The sequence below is a fragment of the Telmatherina bonti genome, assembly GCF_933228915.1.
Source record: "Telmatherina bonti genome assembly, chromosome: 18".
In the NCBI taxonomy this organism is placed as follows: domain Eukaryota; kingdom Metazoa; phylum Chordata; class Actinopteri; order Atheriniformes; family Telmatherinidae; genus Telmatherina; species Telmatherina bonti.
Window position 1 is genome coordinate 24,578,229 of NC_136616.1, and position 27,223 is coordinate 24,605,451.

A 27,223-nucleotide genomic window follows, 5' to 3' on the forward strand; every position below is an offset into this window, starting at 1 on the left:
TCTTGGCACAGCTAACATTGATGTGCCATCCTGGATGAGCTGCACTACCTGAAGAAGGTAGTGGTCACCACCTGCAGAACCACTCATTTTGTGTCTTGTCAATTGCCTATAATTTCCACCTGTTGTCTATTCCATTTGCACAACAGCATGTGGAATTGGTTGTCAATCAGTGTTGCTTCCTAAGTGGACAGTTTGATTTCACAGAAGTGTGGTTGACTTGGAGTTATATTGTGTTGTTTAAGTGTTCCCTTTATTTTTTTTTTGAGCAGTATATATACATATCTCTCTCTCTCTCTCTCTCTCTCTCTCTCTCTCTCTCTCTCTCTATATATATATATATATATATATATATATATATATATATATATATATATATATATATATATATATATTCACTGCTTGTTTTTGTGATGCATTCAGTGCCAGAACAGCTGCAAATCTTTTTAAAAGCACTTCTGTCGCGTACTGGAAGCCAGTTTAAAGATCTGAGAGCTGGAGTGTGATTTAGAAGTGCCGGGGTACGGTGCCGTACCCATTTACTACACAAGCTCCCTTATTATATTCAGACCTGGCAACACATTCGCATGCAGCATTTTTTTCTGTAGTAGGCTATCATAGACCAGTCTATGTAGGCTACGCACCCTCCCGGAATAAAGTTGTTGGCCCTCAGTTTTGGCTTAAAGGGTCATAGAGGCTGCATCAGGTCATACACAATGGTATATATATGAGTGTGTGTGTGTGTGTGTGTGTGTGTGTGTGTGTGTGTGTGTGTGTGTGTGTGTGTGTGTGTGTGTGTGTGTGTGTGTGTGTGTGTATTAACACTGTACTAGTCAAAAGACACATTCTTTTTTGTAAATCTAATGGAGAAATGTGTCCAAACCTTTGACTAGTAAAGAGCGTAATGCTCCTTGTAGATTAGCAAATGTTTTTTCATGGTATGTTGAAGAACACGTCTCAAAAGCCTTTTCAACCTGATACAACAGGGTTTTTTGTTTGTTTGTTTCTTTTTAGCTTTTTGTAAATTCTGCAAATTAATCACATTGATTCAAAGAACACTAGGAATGTTCCCTACTCTTTAAATGAGCTTCATCAAAGTAGAAAAAGGTGTGAAACAAAATTCACTTGGATCAATTTAAATTAAGACTTTGTAACAAAATGCAACAGGAAAACAACAGGAATGGTTGAATGATGAAACAAGGTGGCCCACAGGAGATGAAGACAGCCAGCTGTATAGACACTGGAGGATTGGAATTAATCTGCTTCTTAAAATGTGTTTACAAGTTTGCTTTGCTTGTAAGAAGCACATACGGCATATCCACATCATAGACATTAGCTGACCTTTGTCCCTACAGAAGGACAAATCATAAACTTCGTTTGACAAAAAACCTTTCTGGAATGATTAAGAATATCCAATCAGGAATTGAAGATCAAATTTAATTGTCAATTTTCATGGGGGAGTCTAAAACTTGTTCTATCCCTTTGTCTTTCTGTCTCTCTTCTATCCTCTCCGGTCTGGTCCAGCGGTAGAAATTCTGTATTACAATTATGCAAAATAAATAGAGAAATAAAATAAGAATCAAGAAAATCAAGGGGATCATCATACCAGTCATGCTCCCCTTGGCATCCAGACCATCATTTTGCTTGCTTAAATGCTGGACAAGACACACACAACAAATAAATAAATAAAAATATAAATGTAAAACTTGTTCTCCTTCTGCATTTTTCATTTTTTCTCCACCACTTTCTTTAAGCAAAGTGTCCTTTATACTCTGGGTGTCTACCTTTTTCTTAAAAAGGCATGCTTTATCACATCAAAGTCTTTGTTTTCATTGTTGAAACCCTTCCTCCTCCTCCTCCTCCTCCTCCAGGTTACCTTTCTTTCTTTAAGTCTTCTCTCCATTTAGCGTCATATGTTTTCTCATGTGGGAGGTAATCCCTGTATATCTATTTGGAAGGGTTCTCTTCCTCTAGTACTTTCATGAATTCCCAGATCTTCTTTCTTCTGTTTTAAGAACTTTTCACAGAAATTCCCCCAAACTTCCCTTTGAAAAACTTCCACTAGACTGGGACTTAAAGTGAACAAGTTGAGAGTTGATTTGGTGATGGACTTTTGCCCAGGGCAGTAAAAGATATTTGATGCCAACATGCAGGTCTATCAGCGTTCTACATGTGAAAAGGAAGCAAAAATATCAATACTTTTCCTAGCAAAGATGATAGAAATAATAAAAACTTTTATATTTTACGAGAATCAATTAATGAATGATAAAAACACACCTTACAACCATATTTTTACACATTTATTCTGTTAGTCAAATGATTAAACTTACAGTAGACGTTTTGAGTAACATTCGTTAAGCTTAAACCAAATCATACGAAAGAATTGAAAAGGTTGCTCTTTTTTGTTTTGTTTACAATGTCATTCATGTCATCAAATAAAGCACTTTAACTCTTTGTTAGGCTTTTCTAAAAAATAAATTGGCAACCACCCTTTTTTTAAAAAAAAAAAAAAAGTCATGCTCTTGCAAGCTGCAGTAAGATTGGATTTGTGTAAGTGCAAAGATCTGTTTGAACAGGTAGTGGCATTGCAATCCTGATTTTATGTACATCTTGAAGGTTGTCAACATTCAGAATTTTAAAACATAACTTACAAAGAAAGCCTCAAAGTTTCAACAGATACACATGTTTACCTTTCTTTACCAGGCCTCAGAATTGTCTTAAAGGAGCCTATTTACTTAGAAAAACAAGTGAAATAATGTTGAAAGCCCAAAGAATGTTTTTTTTTTTTTTTTAGTTTTTTTTAAACACGGTAGTAAGTTTAGTTTCCCTGATCAACAAGAGCATCTTCTTTGCTATTAATAAGTCCTCTGATCTAAAACTTGTATCAAAATGGGGATTCTGTATTCATGTCTTTGTTTACTTACCTCCCTTCCTGGATATTTTACTTCCTAAAACACCAAACCACCTAATTTTTGAACTACTGTATGTATTACAGCCTGTCACACCTACATTTGCCACAAAACAACTATTCACTCTGGGATCTTAGCTTTAATAATTAAAGGTTTGTGCTTTCAATACGTTCCCTGTTTGGAAATAAGGGTGCAATACATTGTCATGGCCAGAGGGAGGCACTGTGGGCCCATAAGAACATTAAACTCCTGCTCTGTAAGGGCCAAGTATTGTACAATTACCACAGGCTATGAGGACAGCTAAACCATTTTTTTTCTCACATGATCTGATGTATTAAATTGGGGATGAAGATTTAACAGAAATGCTATAGATCCAGATTGATTAATTTCTATTGTTGGAGTTTTTCCATTCCCCCTCACCTTCCATGTCAGCTGGAACTTTTTGGAAAACACTTGCAGTCTTTCAGAAATGTTTTTGCCTCTTGAAGCCAGAAAAGCCACAAGATCTGAGAGTAGGACAAGGCCATCAAGAAATAGTAAGGACACAGGTTGACCAAGCTCTAATTTTGTGTCAGAACTATGCAGGTATTTAATATTTAACAGTTTAGAAAGTCTTATCCTTTCTGTCCCCTTACAAATTCATCTTTTTTTCTATATGGAAGACATTTGATTGCAGGAGGGATGTTAAGGCACAGCCCCTCACAAGGTCAGGTCAATAATGATGTGTTCAAAGATCTGTGTGTTTCCCTTGAAGCTGGAAGAAAATATGAAGTCCCTGCGGTCAGTGGAAACCACAGTGAAAGAGCGCGGTGCCTGGATGTACACCTCCTTAAAGCGTTCAAAGAGTTTCTTTTCATCATCCCAAAGGTAAATTTGTGAGAACGTGTAGTCACTTCCCAGAGCCAAGTAGTAACGTTCCTTGAAAGAGAAGGGCTGAAGAATCATGGAGCCTCGTGAGGGCAAAGCCTGGACCTCTACAAAGTGTTTGGGACCCCACTGTAGAACTTTGGAGTCTCCAATATACCGCGTCATGGACAGGTAGAGCTCCTCTTTGATCCGGAAGTGTTTCACAGCTACAACATCCTCCATGTTGGGGATCTCACCCTGCAAGATAAACTTCTGGTTGCTCCGGCTCCACTGGAAAATCACAGGAACCTGGGAACGACTTGCCAGTAGGAGATGGGCCTTCCCATCCAAGTTCAGGAACTCTGCATCTGTGTCTCGATACCATTCATGCAGGGACTGGTATGAGTAAAAACCATTATCGTTCCACTTGTAGAGAGTGGACAGGCCAGCTTTTGAGCTGTCAGCAACTACAAAAAACCAGTCAGAGCCAATCTGGAATGCTTCAATGTCATTTGGTTTGGAGATCTTGGACACTTCAATGTCTTGGAACTTATTGAACTTGCTTTGATCCTCATCAAACTTATAAATGCGGGAACCACCAAAGAGCTGTGCCACTATGACAAACACTTCATCTTCGATGACAACTGCCTTGCATCCCACAATGGACTGACCTAAAGAGAACAGAAAGAAAACAGTCATAAGAGAGTAAGCCTCAGACCAAAGCATCCCAAGACAGCTTATCAAAGACATTTCCTTACCTGTGATATTATCATACGTCCTGAAGTTCATTTCAATGTGGTCCCACTGGAAAACCATACAGCTCTCTGTGCTGGGAGCAGCAATAGTCACATAGACGTCATTCTTATAGCTGAACGTGTCGACAGACAGAGACTCGGATGCCAGTGACTGATGAAGGACAAAATCTGTGGAAAGGTATGGCACATCAAAAGTTAGTTTACTTACAAACTCATGCAGCAAAGTCACATTTAAAGAACAACCTTTACATTTCCTAATATAACCCAATTGCCCGACACTGATGCCAGTTAGACTTGTGATAAGTCAAGCTGGCTCATGTGTTTCTCACCAGTTGAGATGCATTCGTTGTGCAGGCTGTTCATGTCATTGAGGCGCTTGTCCTTCATGTCCTCTGGTCCAGCACACACGACATCCGACACTGTGGCATTGGTGTTCTTTAACCACGTCATGAGCCATTTGGCTCTGCAGTCGCACTCAAAGGCATTACCTCGCAGGTCCCTGCAGAAAGGGAATACTATACGTCACTGCGGAAAAGTCAAGAAAAACTACACAAAAACAAAAATTGAAATATTTCTTTTGAACACTTTGATCTGCTTAACAAACTTACAGCTCAATCAGTGAGTCCAGGTCTATGAAGAGGTCCCTTGGCAAGGCTTTAATGTTGTTGTTGGCCAAAGACCTGGATATAACCAGGATGAAGGAATGTGTGAGTTACTAGAAAATGTAATAACATCATCAACACTTACTATGAATAATGTGTTTTAATCAATAATCTTGGAACATACAAGTGTGTCAAGTCCCTGAGTCCTCTGAAGGCATATTTAGATGTAGTTTCGAGCTTATTACTCTCAATAAACCTGGGAGCAGAAAAAAAGGAAAACTTCATTCAAAGAATTTACAACACAGTTATTATAATGACTTCTTATCACACCTTCAATATGATTTTTTTTCCTGTGTAGAACAATGTTGCAGTTGTCCTACACCGCCTCGCAAAAAGATCAAAATAAAATAATAAAATAAAGATAAAAAAAAAAACAAACTGTCTGGGATAAAAGTTATCCTCACTATCATCTGGGAATATGTCCAGTTAAAAAAAAAACCCTATTGATAAGCAAATATTCAGCTGTGATGCTCTTATTACTCTGACAAATCTGGACTTATCATCACTTCACATTTCCTCATAGAGTCCAAACTTTAAGCTCCATAGCAAATTGAAGTCTTAAAATAACACAGATGTTTAGTCCCTATACCTGATGAAATGTTGTTACGTTCCCTATTAAAAACTGATGCTGTTTATTTGATTTTCCTCCACATGATTTCAAATGTTAAAGATGATGATTCACTGCTATCCTTCGAGTTTTAAATAACACGTCTGGACATTTTTAAAGCTGTTTAGCTGCTTTGTTTGCTTGATACAGACCAAGAATTTGATCCTTCTGAAGCAGAGCAACATACTTTGTATGACCTCAGGATGTGTCCTCTGACTGTTTCCAGCTAAAACTTGTTAATCACTGCAAAACTCTTCCTATGTGAACTCAGACTTCTTAGCTTTATCAAATCCAGGTGGTTTTTTTTGTCTCAGTTTATAATATTAAATATTTCATTTAAGGTATATTAGATGTTTGCTTTTTTTTTTTTTTTTTTATCATTCATTAAGCTTTGGTCAGAATGTGTACACACAGTGATGAAAAAAACAATAAAAATATGAGCAAAGAACCTTTTAGCTGGACATGGAACCACCAGAGAATATACGGGCTACATATCCATTATAAACTCTTTCTGAAGTAGCCAAGCAACTTCTTTAGGTGTAATTGCACATTTGTCCTTTTTTTCATATGCTTAATAACATTGTTCAGTTTGTTTTATTCTGACAAAAATGTAATGTACTTACAGGTACTCCAGATGTGGAAGTCCAGAAAATGCATCATCTCTTACAGTCGTTAGAGAATTTGAATTCAAAAGCCTGAAAGAAATACATTTATTTTTATATTACTTTGGCTGACAGCCATAATAATGCACTGCATTATACTGACTGAAAAACAGAACAGATGAGACATCTCAGACTGTGACTCAGCTTGCTCAAATCAAATATGTGAACAAAACAGAGCCAAAAAGTCTAAACCCAATAAATCAAGATCAGAAATATTCTATTTCACTACAAGTTGTGGCTTCTATTGACATTTGATCTAATTTTTACTGAATACTGTTGAAAGAAGCTCATTTTAACCGAAATTTCAGGTAGAATTAAGTCGGGAAAAAGTTTTATTTCAAGAAATGAATTGTAAACGTTATTATGTTATTAATATTAAGTCCTTTTAAAAAAATCTGCTCGTGTCAGGAGACAATTCTCTGGTGAAAAAAGCTGATTTAAAAGTGCTTTAAAGACCCAAATATGCATCTAAGCAGAAGTGACTTTGTATTAATTCTCTCCATCTGCCACGCCTCTGTTTATGCTGACATGCAGGCTGTCACTAATGCAGTAACAACATAGATTAATGGACCCCAGTAAGTACAGCATAGCATCGACTAGATTTCCATTATTCATTTCCAGGTGTCCAACCCTTTTAAAAATCCTGCTTTCCGGAGTAACTTTTATGATGCACTTACATTCTCACAAGACACACTGTGTGTTGCAGAAAAGCAGAACGGAAAGTTAAACACCGAACATGTCTGTACTACAGTAGCACAAAGCCTGCTATCACAAAATCAATGTGTGACATACTCAGCTTTAAAGCCATATTTCTATATTAAAGACACCTTTCACAGTTTTGAGGTAGGTTAATGGTAAGGTAAGGTTAATTAATAAAACTGTGTACAAAACTGGCAACATAATGGCAGTTAAAGTAGTCTTACAGTAGCTGGAGGGATGGCATGTGAGAAAACATTGCTTCTTTGACCTCAGTGAAAGTCCCATTGACCATACTCCTAAAAAGGCAAACAGAGAGGATCATCTTAAGAAAATAGTGAGAGGTGGTCAATCTTGGAACTAAGCAAAAAAAAATTGACTGCAATGCCACAAACACTAATATACATCAGGAGTTATAAAACGCACTCTCCATCGACTCACATAATCCAGCATTGGTTATTATATCTATATATCATTCAATAATAATAATAATAATAATAATAATAATAATAAGGAATAGAATAGAAAAATAAAGGATAGTTACTCACAATGAGCTGATTTCGGAGGGGGCAAGCCTTGGGATGTACGAGGAGCCGACACAAATGATTGACTCCTTGGAGCAGCTGCATGTTGAAGGACATCTGAAAGCCTTTTTCAAATGACCAGGTTGACACAGGAAGCACAACGACAAAGACAGTAATGCCCAAATCTTGCGAGCTGGCAGCATGTTTCTTGCCGGGCTTGCATGTGTGAGGTTTTTGGCGAGAGCACCGACCGAGGCTGATGGCACACCGCGCGTTTCCACCCTGCACCATGAAATGCTGCACTGGCTTCCTGACATCAGCAAATCAGCTGCAGCTCCCCTCCGTACGCTTTTATTATTTATTAAGTCGGGATTCCAGCCGGATAATTGATGGTTAAACAACCACACACCGCAAACAGAAAAAAAGAGGCGCGAGACAGCGAGAATTTATTACGCAGCTTATGTCTGCCATATTTATATTTAGGACTGCGTTCATGGGAAACCTTTAAATTAAGCTCGTCTTTTTTTTTTTTTTTTTTTTTTTTTTTTTTACCATAAGCGGACATTTATGCAAATCCATCTCATACTATTGGCTTTTATCACTTACATAAAATCCATTTGATTAAACAAAATGATAAAATTGAATAATTGAATAAAAACGGATATTTTGACAGTGATTTTTTTCTTCATCACCAATCATCAAATTGCAAGAAAGTTTTCTTCTGCGTTTGACAGAAACCTGGTCACTCATTAAAGGTTTGAGAGAGAATTTTTTTTCCCTCCAACACGCTATAGATCCCCTCCTCCCTTGTTTCGGAGCTCACAGGCGCATAACTGCAGCACCACGGACAGCGCCTTCATGGCGACGCACGCAGACCTGCGCACATTGTCGCAAATGCAGTCACGCAGTACATGCAGGTGGGTGAAAAGTAAATACATCCCCTCGATAACTTTTGGGTGTATGGAAACTTTTAAACCCCAAAATTTAAATCTTTATTAGACATATTCATATTTAATTTTTATTTTTCCCCAATAACACAACATTTTTTACATTTTGTTGATTTATAAATACTTGATAAGAAGCATTCAGGAAACAACCCAAACATCTTGCATTTTAAGGATTTAGAGACTGATTTGAAATACTGGACAATATTTAATTCATGTGGCACCCTGCAACTCCAGCATCACTTCAGCTTCACATCTTCTGAAAGGCAAGATTCAAGAGGTATTTGTCATGTGGCAACATCCCAAGGGAGCTTACATTTCAGGCTTGAGTGTGTGTTAAAGGCTGAAGAGGAATACTCCACAGGGGCAGTACATCTTGGTGAAAATTATTCGAGGTAAGCAGAGATTTTGGCTCAAGGGAAGGTGAGGCAGAAAATGGGTTTCGTCATTTCAATATGTCTTTAGTGACAGGATATGTACCACAATCATTTAAAACTGCTGTAATCAAGCCTTTACTTAAAAAGCAATCTCTGGATCCAGAGGTGATAGCAAATTATAGACCTATATCTAACCTACCGTTTATGTCCAAAATTCTGGAGAAAATAGTTTCAGCTCAGCTACATGCCCACCTATGCAGAAATAATTTATGCGAGGAGTTTCAGTCAGGATTTAGAGCTCATCATAGTACTGAGACAGCATTGGTGAAAGTTACTAATGACCTTCTTATGGCCTCAGACAAAGGACTTGTGTCCGTACTTATCTTGCTTGATCTTAGTGCTGCATTTGATACAGTCAATCATAACATTCTGTTACAAAGACTAGAACAGGTGATTGGAATTACAGGTACAGCGTTAAGCTGGTTTAAATCATATTTATCTGATAGACTTCAGTTTGTTCATGTAAATGACAAGTCCTCCTCCCAAACTACAGTAAGTCATGGAGTTCCTCAAGGTTCTGTACTTGGACCAATACTCTTCACGCTATATATGCTCCCTTTAGGCAAAATTATTAGACAGCATGGAATAAACTTTCATTGTTATGCAGATGATACTCAACTATACTTATCCTTTAAACCAGATGAAACAAATCAGCCCAATAGGCTACAAAATTGTCTCATAGACATAAAGACTTGGATGTCTAGAAATTTTCTCCTCTTAAACTCAGATAAGACTGAAGTCATTCTCGTTGGATCTGAAAAACTCAGAGCTAAATTTTCCGGTTTTGTAATGAACCTGGATGGTATTACTTTAGCTTCCAGTGCTACAGTGAGAAACCTTGGAGTAATATTTGACCCTGACCTGTCCTTTGGCCCACATATTAAGCAGGTTACTAAAACAGCCTTCTTTCATTTACGTAATATAGCCAAAATTAGGGACATTCTGTCTCGGAGTTATGCAGAAAAACTGGTTCACGCTTTTGTTACTTCGAGACTAGATTACTGTAACTCTCTATTACTGGGCTGTCCTAAATATGCCCTGAAAAGCCTTCAGCTGATCCAGAATTCTGCAGCCAGAGTCCTGACCAGAACCAGCATGAGAGATCATATTTCTCCAGTTTTAGCCTCTCTTCATTGGCTGCCTGTTGAATCTAGAATAGAATTTAAAATCCTTCTCCTTACATATAAAGCCCTCCACAACCAGGCACCACTATATATCAAAGACCTCATTGTTCCTTATATACCAAGTAGAGTACTTCGTTCGCAGACTGCAGGCTTACTTGTGGTTCCTAGAGTCTCAAAGAGCCGAGCAGGAGGCAGAGCCTTTGGTTATCAGGCCCCTCTCTTATGGAATAAGCTCCCAGTTAGTGTTAGGGAAGCAGACACCCTCCCCACCTTTAAGACTAGGCTGAAGACTTATCTTTTTGATAAGTCCTATAGCTAGGGATGGTTAGCATCCCTTAGTTATGCTGCTATAGGTTTAGACTGCTGAGGGACATTTCCTGATACACTGAGCTTCTTTCTTTTTCTCTTTATCTCTTTCTTTTACCCCCCCCCCCCCCCCCCCCCCCCCCCCCCATAACAGTGTTGCATCATTAACATGTATGTCTCCTGTCTCAGCAGGTCTCCCTGGCCGGGAGTAGCAGTTCCTGTTGTCTGTTGTCTTTCTGTCCTCTTCCCCCCACACAGCAGAGGCAGATGGCTGCCTGTCCTGAGCCGGGTTCTGCCGGAGGTTTCCTTCCTGTTAAAAGGGAGTTTTTTCCTTCCCACTGTTGCCAGTGTGCTTGCTCAGGATGGGAGATTGAGTTGGACTCAACTCAATCTGTTGGTTTCCTTATATAGGCTGTTATGAATTGGCCTTCATTATGTTTTCCCCTCTGTCTGTAAAGCGTCTTGAGATGGCATTGCCGTGATTTGACGCTATATAAATAAAGTTGAATTGAATTTAATTGAATTTCATACTAATTGCTTAGCTTAAAAAACAAACAAGAAAACAGAAGCTCTTGCCTGACTGACAGATGTGACACTAACTGGTGCCAACAATTGAAGATACAAAATAGCATTTTCAGCGTCATGCTGGGCTCTCTTTACAGCAGCTTTACTCATTATAAGGCTGACACCTTTGTTTATTATAAAGTGCATTTAAACCACATTCAGCCACAGTCATTCACATAAATACAGTCAAACCTGTATTTATGTGAAAGCTACACCTCCTTTTTAAAATGCTGCATTGTGCCATCACAGCAGTGTTTTTCCACTGTTTTGTTAATGGTTCAGTACAGCTTGGGAACAGTGAAAATGTGCTGATACAACAACATAACTATCTGAGTTCAGCCTTCTTTCAAATGCTGCTAGGTGGATTGGTTCTGCTGTTGCAACATGCTTTCTGACCTGCATTAGTGCAGAAACATTGATGTCTGCATCTCAGACAGATGCACAAATTATGACAACCAGTGTTCCCAGGGCTGATCTATGTGTAGCTGTATAGCTTCAGAGTAATTTGCACACTACACATCAATCAATATGGAGAAGGTGCATAAGATGTAGAGGAAGGCACATAAGGAACTTGGGACAGTGAAATATAGAAATATTGAGTAGGCGTTACTCTGACTGGCCTTACAGCAGCCCATTTTGTGCCTCGGGGTACTTACTGGTCTGGACTGAGATTTGAGAGCAGTGGTACATGTTATAGACTTGCTTGACTAAAGAGTCAGTCAGTTCTGAAACCAAAGTTTCATCCTGTCACATATCTGTCTAAAGATGATTCATGCAGCATGGTTTATATGCAGACAAACTGAATATTTCTCTCTAAACATAATAATCTATGTTTAGTGTTCCTCATCGATTGTGTTCCTTGTGTTCTGTTACAGAGACTGAAAATAATGCGCTAATTCAATATATGGGGATGAGATGGAGTTAATGGCTCAGTGGCTTTTGTATCCCATTACAACCCCATGCTACAACCTTCTGTGATATGAAACTATTTTGTTTCATGTATTGAGTGGGAAGTCCTAATGTATTCCAAAAACAGAACCATTCATTATAAACCATCTATGCGCCAAATGCTATTAGAAGATTTCATCCACAATCTCTACTGTGAAAATAATATGTAGTTTTTAATTATGAACAATTAGAAACATGAAATCATTTGCAAATGACAGGCATGCATTCTCTGCTGCTTCTTCAATGTATCAACAGCCTGTTTGGACATTTTGGTCCAATTACAGACCAAGTGCAATGACCATGAGACACTTGTGTGCAGCTTTTATCCTACAGACTCATTATCACACCTTCATGAGAGATCAAATCAGTGGTATTGACTTGTATGATTTTTGCTTGTAAATTTCATTACCAGCTGTTTCCATTCATTGGCATTATTAATACACCATTATATATCCTGAAATGATTGCAAATCCATCAAAATTGACCATTAAAACCATCTAAAATCAGGTGAAAAGTTGTTGCAAGGACCAAAGGGTCAAACTTAGACTTGAAGTATTTCATATTTCAACCCAGTGTTTCTCCACCAGCAACCTCCTGGTTTACCAGAGGTACTGGAGAGGTGCTTCTTGCAGCACTTCCTTCTTTCTTCAGCGTCTTCAAGCATTTGTCAAGTCTTTTCATGCACAACGTCACATCTTCCCGAGTGATGCCTATAGCTGAGGCAGCATTGAGGTAAGGGCAGGGGTACGACTCTGAATGCGACATGAACCCACGGAACGTGTGTCCGCTTACGGTCTGCTCCTTGCCGAGTGGGATTACCCTGCAAACATGAGTGAAAATAAGGATAATGTAGTGAAAAGCAGGGTTTTAAACAAGCAGAAATGATCTGGTATAAAACTGCCAAGAATAAAAAAAAGTATCAGGTTTGACCAATTATTATTTAGTATTTTATTAAGCAGGTCAGTGTACATTAATTTATCATTGATCACTCCTCTTTCACTTGCACATACCAATAAATTAAAATATTTATTTATAGTTTATTTTAAACACTGGCACAATCTGCAAGCAAGCAATCATTTACATGTTTCAGGCAAAACGTACAGCTTGGCAAAAGTAAAACAATACAAGAGTAAAAAATAGAAAAAATTAATACATACACGACCAGTCGAAAGTTTGGACACACTTTTCTATTAAATCCAAAGGGGAAAGTGTGTCCAAACTTTTGACTGGTAGTTTATATACATGAATATCCACATTTAAAAGGTTAAATAAAATGTAAAGTTTTGGAAATGCTAGCAAAAAAGGGACAAATGTGTGAAAGTACCAATAGGAAACAACAATGAATTGACAAGAGACTTCAACTACTATAGAAAATAAAAAAATTTAATGGGGCATATCTGTTTAAACCAGCTCAGGGACTGGTTTAAAACGTTTCACACAATGGCGGGGAGGTGGGTGGGGGGTGCCATTGCTGTTGATGAAATTGGGAGTGCAGGGTTATAAAGCAGATGTAATGAAAAAAGAAACTGGCTTGCTGACCCTTGCAGGTTTCACCACATCACAAAGTACATCACACTGTCAAACTCCAATCCCTTTCTTGGAATGTCCTGGATCGCTCTGCTTTACTCTGTTCTGCACCTTGTGAGGAAATCTGGCTCTAAAATCTGCAGTTTTAACCAGCTAACTTTTTCTTTCCACTGTTTCACTGAAACAGTATAGGATTACCCATTTTCTCCTGATGTCAACCTCTTAATCTCTCTGCTCCTCCTGCTTGCAAGCCATCATAAACTCATTTAATGCTCACACGATGGGATTAATTAACTGTTAATTTACTTTCTGTTTAACTACACCTTCATGTTACGCAGTTAGCTCTTTTGGGGGTTTAATTAGAGCAATATGCAATAGGGATCTTTTTCAGACATGAAATGTGCTTTTTTTTGTATTTGTAAACAATGACCTCTCAAACATCTTTTGTTCGAGATATAAAAAAAAAAATTGCTCCTAAATGTGCCCGTCACTACAGGTATAACTCAGAAAAGAACCAGAGAACTTAGATCAGACTGCAAAATGAAAAGGAAGTATATTTTTAGCTTTAGGTTGAAACCAAATGCTTAGATATGTCACATGTACGATGCACCGAATCGTTTAAAATGATTATCAGATTCACGGATGGTCATTGTGTTAAAGGCCTCTCTCCTTGTGTCTGTCCTTGACTGTGCTTGTATCTGCGGTTGGAAGGGACAAAGACATAAAATAAAGGAGTCGAGTGGAGGGATACAGAGTGTGCAATTTGGAAAATGAGATGAGGGACAGGAGTGACTTCCTTCAAGCATACAAGCAGTCGTGATTGGTACTTCATGTGTTTCAAGGAAGCGTTAATATCACTTTTTTTTTTTTTTTTTAGTTCTTTCTTGATTTCATCATTTTTCATTTTCCATTATTTCTCATTTATCACACCATATTTTGTAAACTCTGATGCACTGTCTTTGTTTCTACCTAGACTTGTATGTTATCACAACGGTTTTTACCTGATGATTTCTGCCATACAGTATAGATTTAAAGTAAAGTATTTTCATTTGTCCACTTCTATTTGTATATATTGTGTCATCGTTTTACATTTTTTCATGTATATATGTATATACACATGTTGGTGATCGTCTTTCTCTGATTGGCTGGGCGATCAGACAGAGATTATTTGACCTGGTGTTTTTCAGTCTGAGGAAGGGCTGTGGCCCAAAACGTCCCTCTTTTGTTTATAAAGCATAGTTAATTCTAGTGTGCGGACCTACTTTTCTCTTTTTGTTGTCACTTGCCTTTAGATCCAGCACCTAGTTTTGTCTTTATGAGGATGTGCGTGATTTAATCTTTTTTTTCTTTTGTTCTTTTTTGATCTGCCTTCATAACAACCGATCTGGTTAAATAACAACTAAGTGGAGGTCACATTGTGGCATCTAAGCTTATGAGGAAGATTCAACATGTCAGTCAAAAGCCGCTACATGTGGCAAAGTTAAAAGGTTCACTCTGTGATCTTTTATTTCCTAAATACTATCACATTTTTAAGGAAAGTAAGCATAAAAAATAGGGCAGGGTTCCAACTAATAGACTGCAACCTGAAGAAGCTCCTTACTCTCAAACTGCTGTTGCTTTAAAAGACTCAAACTCTGCAATGCTGTAAACAACACTCGTGCACATCAAATATAGCAAGGCTGCAACACTGTCAGCACTGTTCGACTCACTATTATGTGAAAATCAATTACTGGGAGGCTACTAACATAATGCGCATGAGAAGCCATAATGGCAGAGAAATGTGTTGTAATGACTGTATATATTCCTAATTATCTGTTTTGCTGAATGTTCATAAGGAAAAAAATAAAAAATAAAAAAGACTCTCTCAGAGCATTCATGCTCAGAATTGATAAAAGTGCAATGGATCCTGCTATAAACTGTTAAAATTAATGTGGCATCGAAGCATAAACCTCAAAAGTCAGCGTATCTCATTAAGTATGCGGCCGAGATACAAGCACAGAAGATGCTTTAAAGCAGCGTTTCTGACCTTGGTAAAAAAAAATAAAATAAAATAAATAAATACAATTGGAAGAAAAACAGGGATCCAACTGAGCAGTGAGTGAGTGCATTTTAATCTGAATGATAATAAATAATCTTGACAGATTGACCCAAATAAATAATTCATTCGGGATATTTTAAATATTTAGACTGGGTACCATGCTTATTTAAAAACCCTTTCAGAGACAAAAATGACCATCAGATGCATTTGTTTCTGTTTTCTATTGCATGTATGTGTACCAACGCAAGTGCCCGAGGCAGAAGGTTAAAATCCTGTAACTTAAGCCTAAGAGAGAACACAGTGGTGTGTCCAGGCAGATCAGAGTTTACACCTGCTGTCTCGGACAAAGCAATGTCTTTCCGCATCTAATGGAAATGTCCTGTTAAAATGAGAGGTGACCCTCCGAGAGAATAGAAAGCCTAATCTTCTAAAGTAGTTTTCCACTCGTCCATTTGCCTGATTGCCGATATCCTCTTTCAATTTTGTTTGGCAAAACATGACTCACTCTGTCATTTCAGAGGAGGCAGAAATATCAATCTTTTGATTTTTTGCTTATGAGCCAAACACATCAGCACTGTGAGTTTCCCTCCACACATCAACCGTTTCTAAGTCACATCATTACCGTGACATTGGAAAAGCATCATACCTGGCTCCAGACACTTGTCGGGTGAACAGCATGGAGCCCAGCTGAGTCACTGCTTTGTCGCTTCGGGCCTGGAGACCATCCAGAGACATGGCTGAAAAAGAGAGGTGCCACACCCATAACACAGAATTATCTCACTGAGGAGAGGCACAAGCACAAGGTCAGAAACATGATTTCTGCTCAAATACAACATGCTGTGCTCACCCAAAGAAATGGGGTTATGTGGGGTGTGAAGCAGTCTCTCCCCATGTGCAGAAGCCAGACTCTTCAGCTCCTGAGCCAAGAACGAATAAATCTCCTGCAGGTCAACACATGAAGAAACGGAACAAAAGGTTGCAGAGGCTGTACAATAAGAGCTAAAATTAGCAGCACAAGACTCCTTTTTTACACGACCACAGCCCTGTTGTATCAGCAACAGCCTTGGGTTTATTAATAGTCAAGAAAAACTATGAACCAGGAGTCAAAATCCCTCCTTGTCCCCCCCCTCTTGAATCGCTTCCCTGTCTGTCTGATTGTGTGGGCACCGCTCAAGTTTCAGTTCAGGTAGCATGTCCACTTCTACCCCAATCTGACCAAAGAGGTTCCTTTTCTGGTTCCAAGCTGGTAATGAACAGTTCGATGTCTTTATTGTTTTTGTTTGTATGTTTTAGTATATAAATTAACTCGGGATGCACCGATACCAATATCAGTTTCGGCTCAATACCATGTGTGTGTGTACTTGTACTTGGTATTGTTAAAGGTGTTCCGATACCACAATCGATACTTGTTACCACACTAGTCAAGCCAGTGCAGATGTGTTTGATGACATACTTCGGACGTGTTTTAAAAAAAATAAATGCCATGAATGTTAAAATGTGACATTTTGTGTCACACAAAAAGCAAGATCTTTGTTTCAAAATGGCACATTTATAGTTGTACTTGGGTAAAATGTGCCAAATTAAAATATAACTTGTTGAAATTGTTAAATCTGTAATGTTATTATATTTGTAATGTGAGGTAGCTTAAGAAAGGATGGGTAATTCATTACAACCTAATGAAATCTTACACAGTCATAACAGATATAATAACCATAGTCACAATAATGTTCACATTAACAGATTTGGTATCGGCAAATATTTATCTCAGCAGATATTCACATTTCAGATATCGGTATCGGATCGGAACTCGCAAAAAGTGGATCTGTGCATCCCTAATAGAAACTATTTTCCACTGGAAGAAGGCCACCACAGAGCCACACCATGACACCATCTGAATAAAGTTCAAAGTTCAGGGATGCGGAAAGAATGGAGAGAAATGTAGAATTTGGCAGTGAAACTAGAATCAACAGTAAAATGTGAAATACTGTTAAATTTGTGCATATGTGAGCATGACTGGCCTTTCCGCTGTGTCTGAACCACATGAACAAGGAAAACGAGGTGAGAAGCAAACCTACGTTGGTTGTTGGAGTCCCTCGCAAATTCTCCAAATGCTATATGTCACTTTGAGCAGTGGAAAGCATTTCAATTAGGAATGATATTATTATAATATTTAACTGTTAAACAGCAGGAATATCACAGAGAAACACTGAGTTCATGTTCCCTCCGCTGATGTTTTGTCTTCACACCAGTGTCTGGTTGGTCTCAAGAACCTCACGTCAAGCATAAGTGCTGTCTTGCTCTTGTGTACCAAAGAGCTGGCACGACTGCAACACCGGTTTTTCAGGGCTGAGTCACAACTTTGTCATCGAAACAGAGAGAACTGATTCTAAATTAAGCTCTGGCTCTGCACAAGCACTGGAGGCACTTTGGTGGAAATATTTCATGTCCATTTCAGGAACAGGAGGAGGAGAATGGATGCTTGAAAATGGAGATGTGAACATGTGTAAAAGATGCTGACCAAGTGCATCTGAAGCAGTGAGTAAGAGACTGAATCAGGGTTCTGAATACAGATGTTATGAGTCTAGGTCTGACAAGGGAGGCTGAACAACAACCAGCTGCAATTCTCCTTTCTTGCTGGCTGCTTGCATCCAATTTCCCCATGACGTGTTACACATTGTAAGATCCACTGTCAGCAGCTGTAGGTGTGTGTCAGCATACTCTGCTGACTCATACTTTCCTATTGGGAAAGAATTGAGAATATTTTCTCTGTCAAGTCAAACACAAAGAGTGTTTAAACAATGTCAAAGAGTCCTCAAGAGTCCTCTGTTCTCCAATAACAAAGAGCAACGTTATTTTCCCAGAGGAGGAGGGGCAAACTTTGTGTGAAGAGTGCATGGTTACGGGTCAACAAACAATAAGATAGTGTGTAACGAGTCTACCTCATCTATGTAAACAACTTGTACTCATCTAATATGTGTCTTAAATCTAATAAAGTAAAGGCATTTTCTATACTGGTGGTGTTTGAAGCTGTAAGCAGATGAAATGTCTTAATTATTTCAAGCTTTTGACCCAGAGAGAGATGTAAGGAACTCACTTTGATCTGCATAAACTGATTCTGTACATTAATTATGCATATAGCAGAGCAAGGGGAATCAATAAGCCATCGTGGTATCAGCTGATAGAGGAGAGCAGATGAATTCCCTAAATGGATATCTCTGCTGCTTAGGGGTTTTACACAAATAGCATTTTGGGTGTTGAAATTTGTGATTATGCTGAATTTTAGGGATCATACTAAAAACTTTATTTTAAAATAAAATTAAAAAAAAGTGTCTTACCTTCTGCAAATTGTAGAGTTTTCCTATACAGTGAGCTTCAAACAAAGCAGGCCTAGACTACATTTGGTATATTTATGCTACAGCAGTGTGGATGTGTGGGAATGCTGCAGTGCTTATCGTCTGAAGAGGGAGAAATGCTGCATTATGAGCAACTCTGCTTTAAAGCTGTAAGCCACCAGGGGAGATTTTAAGAACTACTGGATCAATTTTATCTAGCTATAGTGTACTTCATTGCTCCACAATGCTCACTGCTTGTTCAATTCTAAAGAACCCCACCTTCAGTTTGATTACAGCTCAAGCCAAAGAGTCAAACTCTAAGTAACATGTTACCTGCTCAATCAAAATTTTTTTTTTAGACAAGCCACTTATAGCCTTATAAAAAATAAATGAATAAAATGATGTGTGCATGTCCTCACCTTTCTTTCCAGCAAATATTTCTTGTAGCCATTGGCTCCTAAAGTGAGGAGGGTAATGAGGACGTCAAGGGAAGGTGACGCTGATGCTCGTCCTACATGGTGAAAGTCAAGAAATGATGAGCAGTCTGCATATTTTAAGACAAATCAATAATATACAGTATATATATACTGTATATATATATACAGTATATATATACTGTATATATATATATATATATATACACACAGTATATATATATATACTGTATATATGCTGTGTATATATATATATATATATATATATATATATATATATATATATATACACACAGTATATATATATATACTGTATATATATATATATATATATATATATATATATATATACACACAGTATATATATATATACTGTATATATATATATATATATATATATATATATATATATATACACACAGTATATATATACACAGTATATATATACACAGTATATATATATACTGTGTATATATATATATCTATATATATATATATATATATATAGCAGTATATATATATATATATACAGTGTATATATATATATATATACAGTGTATATATATATATATATATACAGTGTATATATATATATATATATATATATATATATATATATATATATATATATAGACATAAAACATTGTTTAACTCATTTAGACTAATGCATATATATTAGGGGTGGGAAAATCGAATCGAAAAATTGAAAAATCGAAAATCGGGATTTTTTTTGCTTGACAATTTTAAAATCGATTTTTTGTTAAAAAATCAAATTTTTTTTTCCCAAACAAATTAAAATAATCCAGTATAAAAATTTTGTCATTTTTATTGTTTTTATTGATCTTTTTACTTGTGTTCTGGGGCGGTAAAGCAACAGAATGATAATCTGGCTACTGTGTCGTTTTTTTCTAATTGAAGTCAAGAAAAATTATGTGCAAAGAAAAAAGGTTTTACACATTTATTTTGTTTTTAACCTACAAAAATCAGCAATATCAAAGAATTATGAGAATAGCAATTTAAATCGAATCGGCACCCAAAAAATCGGAATTGAATCGAATTGAGACAAAAGTGAATCGTCACAGCCTTAATATAAATACAAACAAATTGAACTTTTATTACCTGATTTCACTGCAGAGCCCACATACATTGTATCCTTATACTGTGGAGTATCTTTAAAACTGGCGCTAACAGTTGTGAGTGATTATTGTCGTGGTTTATGATGGCCATTGAACTGACTTTACTATTTAATGTTCTGAAGCCTTTTTTTTTTTAACACATTTTGTTCAACTTTGTAAGATTTGCTGTACATTAAATGCACATTAAATGTACAGCAAATACGTAAAAGCTGTCTGACAATGCGTATTTGTTACTATTGTTCAAAGTTGATGTCCAGCTCAACCAGGACAATCTTGCAAAACAGGTTTTAAATTTCATGTCTCCCATTTTATAAGATAATAAAATGTGAAGCTGGTTCTTGTTTTGGGGTTTATGTCATCTCAATAATGTGAGAATATGGTTATGTCCTTTTTTTGTTTGCTGCTCTGACCTTGAACACTGCATCATGCAACTATAAACAGCATTAGTGGTAAAATGTTTCATTCTGTTTTGTTTTGCTTCTGTGATGATGTCTATTCTGCTCAGAGTCTCACGATTTCCAGTGTTTTATGTAAAGTACTTTCATTTTATATTTTATCTGTTTTTAGCTTTTATTTGATTTATATTTTTATTTGAATAGACTTTTATATGAAATGTGCTTTTTAATTAAACTTGTCTTACTGACATAAATACACTGGCCACTTTATTAGGTACATCTGTTAATTAGTATTTAACATAAATAGTTTATCTGCTGCTTGCATGCCAGCAAGTCAGAGCATTCAATATGGAGCTAAATCTGTTTCAAACACTGCGCTGAATTTATGAAGTGGAGCATTAAGGCAGTTCTGAAAGCAAAAGAGATCTTGAGAATGAGCCCCTTTTTTCAGTTCAGGACCACAGCTGAGCTCGCAAAAATTGCGATAGAAACTGTAGACACGAACGACAGTGAGAGATGTATCCAGTTTAAAAACGTTTTGAGTACAGGTGAAAAATGAGCCTGTAATACAAGTACATAATTTTTTTTTTTTTTTAAATATCAGATGTTGGCATTCAAGGCTCGGAAGAGATCTTATTTTGTTTACGCAATAGCATTGATAGTTTTCAGGTAAAATAATCAATCTGTTTATTTTTCTGTCTTTCTCAGCAGAATCAGCTTTTGTAGAAGTGTTGGACAGGTCCAGTGTAGAACAAAATGGCTTAATATTAAGACATATTTCTCATTCATCACCACCACAGTTCATTTTAAGTGAAATTCACAGATAGTCAACATTAAATGTGAGGTAAGTTGGGAGAAGGCGGCAGTCAAGAGAGAAAAAAAAAGACTTTAAAAGCAACAATCTATCAAAGGCAAAGTATAAAATGGTGGGTTAAAGTTTTTTTTTTTATGTTGAACGTAACAGCATTGGAAGGTATTTCTTACACTAATCCTTCATCCTTTCTTTTAAGAACATAAAAATTAATGTCATTTATCGTGTCAATACATTTCAGATTTGTGTTTTGTCCTGACAATTTTCTGTCCTGTTTCCTAAATAATTTGAAGATTAATTCTTATGTAACTTGACAATCAGCAGATCTTCCTCAGCAACTAAACTGACACCGTAAGTTTTCAGTAAAATACTGAGGGGTTATATATATATATATATATATATATATATATATATATATTCATTGAAACATTGCTGTATTTCTACAATTATACTTTTATCTTAATTGCCAAACTTTTTTTTATATATCAGAAGTGTTTTGTTTGGGATTTTTGGCCTGTTTCTGCACTTTTTGTCTGTCTTTTGTTTTCATCTATTCTATATTTTAAATGTTCAAAATAAAATGAATATGAACATTGGCCTTTAATCACACCCTTCCTCATTCTAAAGTGTATTTTAGAAAAGCAGCTGATTGAAAATAATCTTTTGCTGCAGTGTTTAACTTTGTTTTTGTATGTATAATAAATGTGTAGAATTAGAATGAAGATTTTACATGAAATAGAAAATAAAAAAAAATCCCCAGACCATTGTGTACGTACTAGTCATCGACTGATTTATCAATTACATCTGCAACAACACTTTCAGGTCACAGTTAGTGCCACTCACCTGGGTACATCCTACTTATCTCCTGTATGAAAGACTCATCAAAACCTGCGATAATGGCACCACCTACTGGTACCATGAAGTTCTTGTCCAAACTCTGCACAAAGGCATCGATCCTCCCCACACGAGCCCCCTAATAAAGACAATCCAAGAAGACACTTGTCAGTTACCAATAACAAAACTTGAAATACATGTAAATCCCAGTTGCTTGGAGTAAATGAAAGAAAAAAAACACATTTCCCCCCCTATTTAAATCAAAGACACCAAAAAGTGACGAACTAAAACTGAGTGGTAGGTACCTGTTGTATGAGATGCATGCACTTGGATGACTGTACTCCATAAGCATTGTTGACTATATGAGGAATGTCGTGTTTAGCACACAAGGTGGCCAGTTCTTCAAGCCTGCAAGACATTATAACACACTTTCAATCAAATGAAACAGCTCCATCCCATTAATTTTCTTAACATCTTAGTCCATCATCATAACCATTGGGCAAGGGACAGGGTACACCCTGGACAGGTCACCAGTCCATCACAGGGCTAACACAGAAAGACAACCATTCACACTCACTTCTAGGGACAATTTAGAGTAACTAATTAACCTAACATGCATGTCTTTGGACGATCAGAGGAAGCCAGAGCCCCTGGAGAAAACCCACGTATAAACATGGAGAACATGCAAACTCCACACAGAAAGGCCACTGTTTAAACCTCCCCCAGTCAGGGCTCGAACCAGCAACCTTCTTGCTGTAGTAGGTAGGTAGGTAACTTTATTCATACCCGTAGGTAGAAATGGTTTACAGTTTGGAGTTGGCTTACCAACATTAAAAACACACTAAAACACACAACACAATAAATATATAATTGCACAAAAACCTTGCTGACACATCAAATACCACTGTCCCTTCATAATCATCACCATCATCATAAAGATTGCCTTCGAGACAACAGTGCTGACCACTATGCAACCATGCAGCCCAAAAAAATAAACAGTTGCCATTTTAAATTTTGTTTTAAAAAGATAAAACAGTAACATGACAACCACTGAAGATAGAAACACCAAGTAAATCAAAACCCACATTACCTGTCAGGGACCCGCGGAGCAAAGCAGGACGTAGTGGAATGGACACAGAGGATGTTCTCTGCTCCAAGCTCCTCGATCTTGAGCTCAACTGCTTTCAAATCTGTTCGCAGCTCATCCCCCTCAAGCACATTCTCAACAACCACTGCTTCAAAGCCTGATGAAACAGTCAGCAGCTCCATTAGGGAAGAACACATTCCTAACTAGCACAGCAGTGATAGATGGTATGACTGCTAAAATAAAAAAGGATTATGTCCATCTTAAGATAAACTCTGTTTCTGGTTAAAATTATTACACATATGACTGAAAAATTACAATAATTACTGAGCAATAATCTTTGTTTGCATTTCAAACTCAAATCTGGTCTGTTAACATAACGGCGAGACATTAAGTTCACTTCATCACCTGCTGTGATCATAGATTTGAAACAGGATTTCTGATCGATGCGAGGCCAAATGATGTAACGAGCCTTAGGTCTCCTGTAACGAAGGGTCAGGAAGCACAGAGTCAAGCTCATTCCTGTTGCCATGGGAACAACAAAGCAGCTGGTCACACTCCTGACACCTGCAACAAAGAAGAAGAAGAAGAGCGTGATTATACATTAAATACTACACAGGAAGACTGGTTTTTTTTTAAAATGTCCAAAAATAGAAACCAGTTTTCTAATGCTAACACTATGTTAAAAAAAATTAGCAGTGGGCTTAAAAAGAAATTGAATTTGAAAAAGCAGAGTAGTTCTACAGAGCCTTATGGGAAATGTAGTGCCTTGTGTGTGGTGTCAGCAGCTTGAAAGGAACAAAAATCTAAATCCATGCAAGACAAAGATGTTTTTGTTTCAGAAAGTGTGATATTCTTTCTCTAAGCAACAAGATGGACACACCTGAAAGCCTCAATATGTCCAGCACAACTGAGTTGGTCAATTTGTTAAGCAGACTCGATCCTGCAGCTTTAGGCTGAATAGCAGCAATGTCACCTGACCGACCAATGCCATGGATCAACCTACACACAAAAAAAAATAAAAAATAACACAGAAAAGGAAAAATTTAAACGCCTAAACTTTTAGTTGGTCATAGTTGATGAAGTGAGATGTACTCGACTGCTTGAAATAAGTTTACCATAAAAAAATTTACTATAGTTTTCAGAGGTTACATGCATCAACAATGTGATCGGGGGGGGGGGGGGGGGGGGGGGGGGGATAAAATATAAAATGGTATGTGTACATCAAGTAGTAGATCAAAGGTTTTTTGGACTCCTGAGTTTGATTTTCAGTCACAATAGAAAATGTATAGAAAATTATTAGATTTCTCAAACGTATAAACAAAAAAAACAAAAAAAACAAAAAAAAAAATTTTTTTCCAGCAATGTTAGAAATATAACTTATATTGTAAAATTGTACAACTGTTAAAAGTCATGACATATTATATGGTAAATTTTTTTTTCTTTTTATATATTTAAACTACTGCATAAACAATGTAAGAAGCTCGATTGCTCAAAATATACACAACATTGTGTGTGTTATTGTGTGATTCACCAATCAACACAAAATGGGATCCTGACAGTCCGTGTCATGACTCCAACAAAGATCAACATCAATACATCTCCAGTATGTTGTTCAACAACAAACTTGCATACTATTAAAACTGTGCAAGCGTGGTTCTTACACCTCACAACTGTACAGACACAGCATCTACATCACATGATCAGGCTCTCAATGATAACGTATAAAACCTGACAAACACAAACCTGTAATGTCGTCTTGCAACAAGGCCAGATGCCACCCGGCCCTCCCGCTCTCCTACACCACAGTTGCCAAGGAAGTTGTTACTGTCCATCAGAGCGAGCTCGTTCAAGAACAGCTCTATGGTGCTCTCGTTCCATCCTTCTTCTGGACACTTACCCTGTAAAACAAAGATAATCTGAGGAGAGGGCAGGTCTGCTGTGACCTTGAAGGATCACAAAAGCATGAGTTAAGCATACCTGTTCCAGCAACTGCCTGATAAGCTGTTCGTGACCACGTCGGGCCTGAGACCCCTGTCGAATATAGGAGGATGACACTATCTTCTCACCGAGGGAGAAGTTTTCACTGTTCATTCTCTGTGGAGTAAAAAGCTTTATGTTAACAAAGCCAAGTCGTACATACATTTCCATTGTCCTCTTTTCATCAAGTGCTAATTATTTAGCTGTCAAACCAAGAAGGACAGAAACCAAAATCGAAAAATATGTCCACCTTACAAAGCAGTAATAAGCACTAGTGACTCGTCTTACAAATCCCAGCAAGTCAAAAGTAAACATTACTTAAATTGCTCTATCGAAAGTTTTCTGTTGAACTGCTTTGTCATTACAGAATTAATTTTATTTTTAATTTAGGACATGTCAAGACAGATCTCTGAAATCAATGTAAAAAATTATTTAATAGCAGCATGGAAAAAGTAGAATACAAAGGAGCTGAGCCACTTCGGCACTTAAAACTACAACAAATGCATATCTCTACCTATTTAAATTGTAATAAATATGAAATGCTGTATAATGCTGACATGAATTTTCTCTTTTTGATAGTGATAAGTTTGGAAGTTTGTTTCTTAATTACCTCTATTCAACAAGCCAAATACAAAAACTGAGATTTCTAAGGGGTTATATGTAACCGAATATGCATACAGATAGAGAAATACAGGCAGGATGAGGATGATAGCCTTGGATGCTTCCATTTCTACACGTGGCTTAGCATTTAGAAAATACCAAAGTATTTCAAAGTATAAAAAGCAAAGCTATGAACCCCAATAAGGTCATACTGCGTCACGCGTTACTTCGTTTGGATAAAACGTTAAAACGGAGCATAGAATTAACCATAAACACAAATATTACACAACTTACCAGACGCTTAAAATGTCAACCAAATGTTTTTTTTTTTTATAAGTTCGGGGGAGCCTGGTTACAGTTTGAGAAGCTGATGCCTCATTTTGTTTGAGTTAGCTTCCGATTTGATGGGGTTTTGCTAAGCTAATAGTGTTTTCACAAAAAAAGGGGATCCTTGCAGCTTCACATTGGTCACTTACGTAAATTAAACTTCTGTTATTTATTCCCTCAAATCTGCTTGTTTTTTCAAACCGTGAAAAGGTCTTCACATGAGTAAAATAAACGAGGGCAGGCAGTAAGACTACTACAGGAAACTCGTAGCAACGTGGTAGCAGAGAACTTCACGACGTCAGGCTGTCACGTGAGCTCTGTCACGTGATCAGCGTCGAACGTCATCGGGCTGGGAAAAAAAAAAGAAAAAAGCTTTTGTGGAGTTTTGTAGGATAGTAGCCATTAAATCATCCGATTTAGGTTTAATGCATTTTCTTTAAATGTAAAAGCCTAAATTGAAATGTCATAATTTATTTAAACTTGTACTATAATGTATACATGTAAAATTTAATACATACATTATATACATATAACTACAGTCTTTCATTGTTCAGGTGTTCATTATTATTAAAGTCTTATATTAGAGACATTTATTAATTGCTCTTTAGGCACCTTCATGGATGGGGCCATTTAAATGCTGATGTATATCTGCCCAAATACAGGCTACTGTATTAGGTACATTTTTATGTGGTAATTAAGGAGCTATTTAGATTGATTAATTTAAACTGTTGACACATCACATTT

General features: G+C 37.1%; 2 protein-coding genes across 3 annotated transcripts; both read right to left on the minus strand.

Moving 5' to 3' along the window:
* Positions 1 to 3,605: 3,605 nt before the first annotated feature.
* On the minus strand, positions 3,606 to 7,949 carry lgi2a (leucine-rich repeat LGI family, member 2a; the record flags this gene model as incomplete). The annotated part of the gene is given in 10 exon segments (XM_079257349.1): positions 3,606 to 4,423; positions 4,511 to 4,675; positions 4,837 to 5,006; positions 5,116 to 5,187; positions 5,294 to 5,365; positions 6,400 to 6,471; positions 7,362 to 7,433; positions 7,683 to 7,894; positions 7,897 to 7,923; positions 7,926 to 7,949. Coding segments are annotated over 10 exon segments (1,704 nt in total).
* A 4,133-nt stretch (positions 7,950 to 12,082) lies between these two features.
* sepsecs (Sep (O-phosphoserine) tRNA:Sec (selenocysteine) tRNA synthase) lies at positions 12,083 to 26,740 on the minus strand. 2 transcript variants are annotated; one of them, XM_079257354.1, is made up of 12 exons: positions 26,629 to 26,740; positions 25,553 to 25,669; positions 25,319 to 25,473; positions 24,456 to 24,574; positions 23,981 to 24,139; positions 23,579 to 23,732; positions 22,794 to 22,896; positions 22,498 to 22,627; positions 19,298 to 19,389; positions 16,394 to 16,487; positions 16,193 to 16,283; positions 12,083 to 12,801 (listed from the first exon to the last, which is right to left on the minus strand). In XM_079257354.1, the coding sequence occupies exons 2-12, from the start codon at positions 25,664 to 25,666 to the stop codon at positions 12,546 to 12,548; spliced, it is 1,467 nt and encodes a 488-aa protein (XP_079113480.1). In that variant the 5' UTR covers positions 25,667 to 25,669; positions 26,629 to 26,740; the 3' UTR covers positions 12,083 to 12,545. The 2 variants fall into 2 exon arrangements, with proteins under 2 accessions (XP_079113480.1, XP_079113479.1); XM_079257353.1 differs by having other exon boundaries at positions 26,447 to 26,740.
* Positions 26,741 to 27,223: the final 483 nt, after the last annotated feature.